This window comes from Lathyrus oleraceus, chromosome 4, assembly GCF_024323335.1.
Source record: "Lathyrus oleraceus cultivar Zhongwan6 chromosome 4, CAAS_Psat_ZW6_1.0, whole genome shotgun sequence".
In the NCBI taxonomy this organism is placed as follows: Eukaryota; Viridiplantae; Streptophyta; class Magnoliopsida; order Fabales; family Fabaceae; genus Lathyrus; species Lathyrus oleraceus.
Window position 1 is genome coordinate 231,223,212 of NC_066582.1, and position 9,689 is coordinate 231,232,900.

Here is a 9,689-nt window from a genome sequence, read left to right on the forward strand (position 1 = left end):
CTCCATGAACAAACCTTATCAACCTTCCCTTTTATCTCCATGAGAAGCTAATACTCCACTCCTCCATATGGCATAAACAACTTACACCATTTTCATAGACCTCATTACCCCATCTTCACCAACCAACACATACCATATATCATCTCCTCCACCATTTCTTTTGGAGTTGTAAGTTGTTATTTCATATTTTAAAGTATGTAGGTTGTTGTTGTTGTAAGTTCATTAACATTCAAAATGCCATGCATGATATTGTGATAGTTTTAAATATTGATGCATAAGGTTGTTTTTAGTTTTAGAAATTTATCTTCATGCATGGTGTAGTAATGATAGCATGTTATTTTAAAATATCTATATATGTTACTGTTTGGTAAATACATGATAGAGGAAGAAAAAAGCCAACATTATTATTATTTAGAGTGTTGTATTTTTTTTGTTTAAAAATTCAGCCCACCATTATTATTATTTATTCCGATTTTAAATTTTTTTAATTATTATTCTTAATATTAAAAAAAGGGGGGTTTGATCAACTATAATCTCGTTCTCTCATTGCGTCAGTTGGGATATCCGCTCAAGGAGAAACCCGAAGACCATCTATTGGAAGAACTGTTGTTGGCTGAAGGTGTTGAGAATCTGGAGCTGATGAAGAAAGTGCGCCGAGCTTGGGGCAAGATACAACGAGTTGGAAAGAAAGAACTAGGCAAGCAACTGTGTACCATGACAACTCCATATGTTGATTGGGTGAAGTCAAAGGCCAAAATGATCAAACGGTCATACCCATGGGAACCTTCCATGTGTATCAAGACCATCAAACCACTTGCCGCCGTTGTTTCTGAAGTGGATTGCCTTAAAGAAATCATCAAGAATTTGGAGAAGGAGAACGTCGGTCTCCGTTCTAGCTTGATAAAGGTCACCCTAGAAAAGAATACCCTGAAAACCAGTCTTAGTCAAAAAAGAGAAAGGTTCAATAAAGCAGATACTGATATTCATATTGAGCAAAACAAAAGGAGGAAGGTGGGAGATGCCTTGAAAGGATCTTTTGATACCATCGCCAACAAGAAAAAGGAGTTAGCCGAAACCCAATACCGAGCCTGCAAGAGGGAAATTGACTATCAAAGCCAGATCAAGACTCTGCAAGACCAATTGGAAAAATGTCAGAAAGAGTTGAAGGATGAGCAAGCCCATGCCAAGAAGCTGGAAGTAACTCTCGCACAGCTCCAGAGTGAAATCGACAAAATGTTTGAATATATGCGAGCTTTGAACAGTCAAGCCTATCAGGACTTGGAAGAAAGGAACCAGCTGCAAGAGGAAGCCACCCAATGGGAGATTCAGAGTCGTCACTTGCAAGTTCTCCTAGACCAGAAGGAAGATTTTATACAAGATATTATGAGCGGACCTAATCACTCTTTACTGAGTAACATCATCAAGGACGCTCAGTATTGGACTGATAGACATGCCCGCCTAGCCAAATTTGCTAATCAGTCACTCGAGGACCTTCCTGGATTGCTGAAGAGAGCTTATGATGACATGTTCCCTGACAACACTTTGTGGGCCGTTTTCCATCAAATTGATCTCGAGTTGTAATAATTTGTACTGTTTGACTTTCAAACGAATAAAAGAGATTTTATTTAAATACTTCTGTTGTCTTATTCTTGCTCATTGTATGACTATATATGCATATTGGCACACTGACACCCCAGAAATAATATTTTTAACATGCATTTACTACATTCATGCATCGCACATAGATAACCACAAAACAAAATGCTTACCGTTGCCATCTTCCCAAAGCTAGAACAATGACTCGTCATCACTATTTCACTCGCGCAAACAAATCCAAGATCATGGCTAACTTTGAAGCTGACAACGCTGTTGTCCGTGAATCACTCGCCCAAGTCCAGGGCCGAATGGACCTGTTCCAAGGCAACATGGAGGCCATCTTGGAACTCCTCCAAACTCAGAGGGCTCTTGCCTCTGCCAACACTGCTGATAACAACGCCACCCGTGCTGCTGGGGTGGCCAATCCTGCTATTACTGCTGGTGCTATTGTCGAAACTACGATGGAGACTATAGTACCAACCGCTGAAAACCGCCAACTGGTCCCTGTTGATGTGACTAGGCTTGCTGTTGCCTACCCTTGGGGAATGCCCCAAAATTTTGCTGCTCACTTCGCCAATGGGGGAGCCTTCTTCCCTCATCCAACTCTCACCGCTCTCACTGCTGCTGGAAACCCTAATTTCCCATGGGGCATCCCAACTGTTGATGCTGCCAACCCTGAGGACAATCAAGGTCAGGTTCCTCATGAAACTCCTGACGCTGAAGGTGAATACAGAGGCCCGCGCCTCCACTTTCAGATTCCTACCCAAGAGGTTTAACCTGCGAGCGCCCATCAAGCTGCTCCCTTCAGTTATCCTGGGGCAAGCTCTGTGCCCATGACGACCTACGAACCCGCCAATCCTGCGCTCCAATATGAGCAAACAGGGGCACCTCAGGCCCCCAATGCTCAGGATGGAGGACAATATCCTCACTTGTTGCACGCCGCTCAGACAGTGCCTCCAGGTTTCTCATACCCGCCTCAAATGTTGTTTTCTCCGAACGTGCCTACTCAGATAGCTCCTGAAACCTCTCGACCAGCCAGTCAGATCGTTTCTCCCGTTGCTGATTCGGCCAGACCTGCGGATTATGAGCTCTTGGACGATAGAATAAGGGCCATCGAGGATTTCTCAGCCTTTGGTATCGATGCTCGAGACCTCTGCTTGGTTCCGAACGTGGTACTCCCGTAAAAATTCAAGGTGCCAGACCTCCCGAAATACAAAGGCCTTAGTTGTCCTCGCAGTCACATCACCATGTACTGCAGGAAAATGGCGTCGTATATCGATAATTACAACCTGCTGATCCATTGCTTCCAGGATAGTCTGTCTGAGGCTTCCCTGGATTAGTACGTGGGTTTGGAATGCACCAAGATCCGGTCATTGAGGGACCTATCCGAGGCATTTTTGAAACAATACAAGTACAACCTTGACATGACTTCGACAAGGCTTCAGTTACAAAATCAAGCGTATAGATCTAATGAAACCTTCAAAGAGTATGCTCAGTGTTGGCATGAAATGGCGTCTAGGGTCCGACCAACACTATCCGATAATGAACTGGTGGATATCTTCATGGGTACGCTCCAAGGGTTGTATTATGAGAAGATGATTGGGAGTTCGTCTACAAACTTTGCTGATATGGTAACTATTGGTGAACGAGTAGAGAATGGGCTGAAATCAGGGAAAATCACAGATACAACCGCTCCGCAGACAATGAACAAGAGATCGCATGGGGGCTTCACAAAGAATAAAGAGGGGGAAGCAAATGTTGTGATGGCAGGTGGCCATCCCCAATATCAGTTTCCAATGACCCCTATGTTGTATTATACGTATCTGTATGTCGCTGTAACTCAGTATCAACAACCGATATGTCAGTATCAACCGCAGAAAGGTAATCAACAATTAGCACCCGCTAAGAGAAATCAAAATTAACAATATCATCGTGACAATAAAGGGCAAAGTCGACGTCAGAACAACAGAAGCAATTTTGGTAACCATCCTCAGATTGATAAGATTATGGTACCGTATGCAGAATTGGTGCCTTATCTGATCCATGTGGGGGATATCATACTAAAAGAAATACCTGCGGCCACTCCTCCATTTCACCCTAAGCATGATCCTAATGCTTCATGCACTTATCACGTCGGATTCATAGGGCATTCTACAGAAGATTGTTGGGCACTCAAGTACAAAATCCAAGATTTGATTAGTCAAGATATCCTGACCTTCTCTGAAGAAAAATCTAATGTGAAAACGAATCCTTTGTCGAATCACGGTGGTGCAGCAGTCAACACTGTAGTCGAGGAGGAAACTACCGAATCCACACTAAGGGCCGAAGAGGTGAAGACTCCGATGTCACTTGTGTTACATAGACTTTATCAGTTTGGGTTTCTATCAGGTATACATTATGATTGTGCAGTGTGCAAGTATAATCCAGACAATTGCGACAAGCTGAGAGGTTGTGTACAAGAACTGATGGATCAGGGTTTGACACAGTTCTCCAGATCCAAGGCAGTAGAAGAAGTGGCAGTAATTGAACCGATAACCATTGTGTACAGAAAGAAGAAGGTTGAAGCTCTTCCCAAGAGGATTCAGCCAATTCATTTTCGGGTTCCTAGTCTGTTTCCGTATCAGAACACCAAGGCAGTGCCTTGGAATTATGAGACAACAACGTATTTGGGAGGAAAAGAAATTCGTATTCCTGACACTGAAATCGTCAACATCGCTGGAGCGGGAGGCATGACTCGCAGTGGCCGTGTATTCGCTCCAAAATACACTCCTAGGGTGTCTCCAGCACCCACAGTTATTCCGCCTAAGGAGAAGGTCATTCCTATTCTGGCTCCGTAGGCAGGGGAAACTGTACCTGCCACTCCAAACATGACAATTGCTCTAGTGCCGAAGAAGGTTATTGACAACAAAGCTGCAGATTCAGAAGTGTCTAAGGGTAAAGGGCCGATGGTTGAGAAAGAACAAGTTGAAGATCACAAGAAAAGCATCACTTTTGAGGAAAGCCAAAAATTCCTCAAATTGATCAAGAAGAGTGACTTCAAAATTGTCGACCAGTTGAACCAGATTCCCTCCAAAATATCCATTTTGTCTTTGCTATTGAGTTTTGAGGCTCATCGCAAAGCATTGTTGAAAATCCTGAATGTCGCTCACGTGATGCAAGATATCACAGTTGATCAATTTGACGACGTGGTTGCTAATATCACTGCCAGTAAGTATTTGGGATTTAATGAAGCAGAGCTACCTCCTGAGGGAAATGCCCATAATAAAGCGTTACACATTTCAGTCACATGTACAGACTCTCTCCTATCTCGGGTCCTCGTTGACACCGGTTCTTCGCTTAATGTATTGCCAAAATCTACATTAAGCCAATTACAGTTTGAAGGGCCCGAGATGAGGACCAACACACTGATTGTCCGAGCTTTTGATGGTTCCCGAAGGCAAGTTATTGGGGAAGTCGGTTTGCCCATCTGTGTTGGACCCCACCAGTTCAGCATTACCTTCCAAGTCATGGATATCAACCCAGCTTACAATTGTTTGTTGGGTAGGTCGTGGATTCATGTCGCTGGGGCAGTCACCTCTACGCTGCACCAAAGGCTGAAGTTCTTGATTGATGACAAGCTGGTAATTGTGTGTGGTGAAGAAGATTGGTTGGTAAGCGAGCTCTCGTCCTTCAGATATGTTGAAATAGATGAAGGGATTGTTGAGGTTCCTCTCCACTATTTAGAGTTTGAAGAAGTTAGTTCTGCTATCGCCAATCATGATCAATCATTTACTACCGTTCTATCCTCAGTCAGAACTGCCAAGCAGACGTTGGATAAAGGCCCACTCCCCGGTTGGGGTAAAGTTGTCAACATGGCAGAGAAGCGCGACAAATTTGGTATCGGTTACCACCCAGCAGCACGCAAGGCAAGCCCAAAGAAGAAGTAGTTCAACCCGGTCAAATTCAACAGCGTCGGCTTTCAAAATGAGCATATTGTGGCAGTTATTGGAGAATCTAGTGACAGCAAACCAGAGGCGCCTAGCCTTATACGCAGATGTCATCCAGGGTTCAAGCTTCCCAATTGGACGGTTATCGTGATTCCCACAGTGTACTCAGAAAAAACGTAATGCATTTTGCTTTCTTAATCCCTCGTCCTCGCCCGAGACGAGAGGATCGCTTGTAAGGGCCTCCATGTTTAAGAGTATTATGTGAATAAATAAAAAAGTACTTTTTTTGCATGCAAAACTGGTGTTCCCTTTTCTTTCAGTTATTTTACTTTTTCACTAAAAATACGAAATGGCAAAAGATTTTTTTTTTCCTTTTTCCACTTTTCTCAATAAAGCATACTAAAATAAGCTCAACCAAATGCATTGTGAACATATCAAACCTGCAGCAAAACAAGTGCAATAAAAATCCACCAACACTTCAACTTGCACAATCATAACCAAGACCAAAATCACATAACACAATATAACCACTATTAACCTACAGTCACAAGTCATGATTGAGTCCAAATTGCACCTGAACCAACATCAAAGCTAATCTCATTCAAATTGTCACCTACAATAACCAGTCACTTGAACACATTTCACTAAATGAACACATTAACTAACCTCCAACTCAGTGAGTTAACTACCTAAACTCACTGAGTTCATTCCAACTAACTCCAAACCTCTTTTAACTAACTCCAAGCCTAATCCCAAACCTCATTAATACTGAACCTAATCCCTATAAATTCTCATCTTCACCACCATTTGAAGGGTTCACCATTCACTACTCTCTAGCTACACTTTTGCATTCATCATCTTCAACTCTCTACAACTTTTGAACCCACTCTCTCTCACACTCAAAGCTCAATTTTCCTAAAACTCCATTGAAGCTTTACATTGAAGCTTCAAGAAGAGTGAGCTAAACCTTATCTTACTACAATTTTGTGAAGAAGAAGATTTAGAAAATTAGAGATAGATAAAGGCAATACTTCACCTTCTTGTACAAGTGATTTTCCGTCATCATCATCTTCTTCGATCAACACTCGCTGGAGCAATTCTCAGCTTCGGAGGTAGGTCCTTTTTTCATTGCATTTCTGGTTGTTATGCTGAACATTCCACCATGTTATTGCAAACCCCTATCAAGAGGAGCTTCGAATCTTGTTCATGGAGGATTATTTTGGATCTAAGTTCTTAGAGGTTCTTGAGGATTCAGTCTCATTAGCGAATTTAGGATAGAAATTGGAGAATTTGGAGAGTGGATCCTTATTCGGGAGGAGGAGGCGAAGATGGAGATGTCTCCGCTTTTCATTTCTAATAACCACCTCCGACAGAAGCGATTTCCGACGCGGTGGTCCATGGTGGAGCTCCAACACCGGCGACCTGAACTATCTTGGAAAAAGGCGCGTACATTCAAATTCTTCTATTTTTTTTCCAACACAGCTCCCAATCTTTGGGCTCATTTTCTGACTGGGCTTATCACAGTCTAAGCCAATACATTGCAGTTTTCTCTTATTCTATTTTTCTGCTGCACCCCCAGACCGAAGAGAACCTTGTTCTGCATTGGGTCTTGGCACCTGAAGCCCATGCATATTGGATTCTATTTTACTCTGTTTTTCCTACACATCCAAACCAGGCCTACACCTCCGTTTTGCAAAAGTTCCATATTTTATTTACTTTATTTGCTCGTAATTGATTAATTTGGTTGATAGAATTTAGGCTAATTAGATCAATTAGGGATTCAATTAGAATTTTCATTTTAGATTCAATAACCATAAAAATTTGCAAAAGACCATTTTACCTTTTAGGGGTAATTAGATATTTTACTCAAATAATCACATGCTCCTTTAGGAATAGATTTCAACTTAGAATCTTAACCATAACATGTTCCCTTAGAAATCTATAACATTGATTGTTAATCAAATTCATGACTAACTGTGGCATGTACCCTTAGGATTAGCTTGTAATTAATTCTAGCCATTAGATTAGGTGCTAACCTAAATTCTAAATCATTTCAAACCCTCCTATTTAAATTGATCAAAAGCAATTTTGATCAATTGAGTCCTTTGAACTTGTATAATCCCACAATCTAAATTGAGTGATCAAAAGACCCTTGGTCACTTAATAAGACTTTTATTCTAAGTTGTGGAGCACGAAGTCTCAAGTCAAAATATGAAAATCAAGGCATCCTCAGTCACATCAAGCAGCGAATTATACAAGATAAATCAAAGGTCAACACTTGGTTAACACGATTCGAAATGTACGAAACGAGCCTTAAGTAGTGAGAAATGATGAGATGGAGTCTCTCTTATCCTCGTCTAGAGCGACATTGCGTATGGGGCGTATGCCCCAAATATTCAAAGTGTTCGCCCTTATTCATAGACTTTAGTACAACACGAAACAATTAAACTACCAAGTCTTCTTCATCCAAGACAACATCAACACAAGGATCAACAATGAATATTCTTCACCAGTAACTTGTCAGTCAAGAGGAGTATCATGCACTTCAAGTCTTAAGTAATAGGGAATGATGAGATGGAGTCTCTCTTATCCTCGTCTAGACCAACTTTACGTATGGGGCGTATGCCCCAAATATTCAAAGTGTCTGCCCTTATTCATAGACTCTCTTGTGATCTTATCAATTGATTGTCAAGTCTCTTAGTTCATCTCTCCATTCTATTCAATTCCAATCAGTCAATCTTCATCCATTACGGCCAAGGGTCGCAAGCCCATTTCTCAATCTATAGCTTCAAGCATTGCCTATCAGTTCAGACTAGGGCTTACTTTGTTGCTTTCCCTCAAGGTGTAGACATTGGCAACCTTCTAGCCCATGGAGTTCAGACTCTGGCTCAGTCCTTTGCCTCCAGGTGCAGATGTTGGCGAACCCATTCAGCCCGTGGAGTTCCAACTCTAGCTTTATTCTTTGCCCATAAGATACAGATTTTGGCATTCTTGCCTTATGGAGTTCGGAATCTGGCTAAACCTTGTTTGTCCTCATGATTTATCACCATCTTTTGTTAGCACCACCTCCTTGCTTGTTAAGCAATCTACCTTGCCTCTGGGAAATCCTATCAAATCCTCTTGTTTTCAGCCCTAGTAGGCTAAACTACAAAAGCTCTGATTTCCTTATTGCACTATAAGGATACGTAGGCAGGATAAGTCAGATTCTTTGTGAGTTATCTTATTTATCAATCTACCTTATCTATTGCTACCCTATTCATCAATCCATCATTCTTCATTCATTCTATTAATACCATCTTTTTGAGATCAATCATACTTCTCCTTGGACTCCTTATCTATCCTTTTAGGATGTCTTAACGACAATCCAACTCTTTAATCGAGAGTTGCTTGGGCTACAACCCCAAACACTTAATCCATTCTTTCCTTTTGGCTTTACGTTATTGTTTACTGTGGAAATTGGTAAACAACCGTTGGTCCTCCCTAGGCTTTAAAATAAAGGGTTACTTGCAGGATCGACCAGTTGATCCTAGGACGTGTGCTAGTGCAAGTGAGGCTTGTCCAACTCGACAGAATGACTTTGTGAGGAATGGCTCCTGACAAAGTGTCGAACAAGCGTAGGGTTTTTCCACACAAACGGTTTAGATAATGTTATCGCCTATAGGTGACTCGTGACCGACAACGCTATAACATTCAAAAGAGGTATACGACGAACACGCTTTTGGTAAACTCTGTTATCGTAATAGAATCAGTGTCGACAACGTACACGACAACGTAAAATGATAACTCAAAAGTAAATGAAATTAAGATAAAATTTTCAACGGGAACAATTGAAAAGTAAGGAAGTTGCATTGAAATAAATGTGGTGATTCACGTACATAGCTGTCGCAACCTGCGAAAAAAAACAACCGGCGAAAAAAGGAATGACAGAAGAGTCGCCACCGTGAGTTATTTATCCCAAAGGAGGGAAAGGAAACGCTCGAAGTAAACCTGAAGAAAAGAAAGGAAAAGACAAGGTCTCACAACCAAATCTTGGGTTCGGGAGTCGATTATGTGAAGGGAAGGTATTAGCACCCCTACGCATCCGTAGTACTCTACGGGATCCACTCTTGTTGTTCTTGTCTAAAGGGTGTATGTTTATCTAATGTACTATTTACTAAAAGAAAGGTC

The 9,689-nt window shown here is 41.7% G+C and overlaps 1 protein-coding gene across 1 annotated transcript; it reads left to right on the forward strand.

Annotated features, from left to right (window-relative positions):
- The first annotated feature begins 3,020 nt into the window (after positions 1 to 3,020).
- On the forward strand, positions 3,021 to 4,433 carry LOC127136815 (uncharacterized). Its single transcript, XM_051063334.1, has 2 exons — positions 3,021 to 3,477; positions 3,619 to 4,433. Exons 1-2 carry the CDS (start codon positions 3,021 to 3,023, stop codon positions 4,431 to 4,433), a joined length of 1,272 nt encoding a protein of 423 aa, XP_050919291.1.
- Positions 4,434 to 9,689: the final 5,256 nt, after the last annotated feature.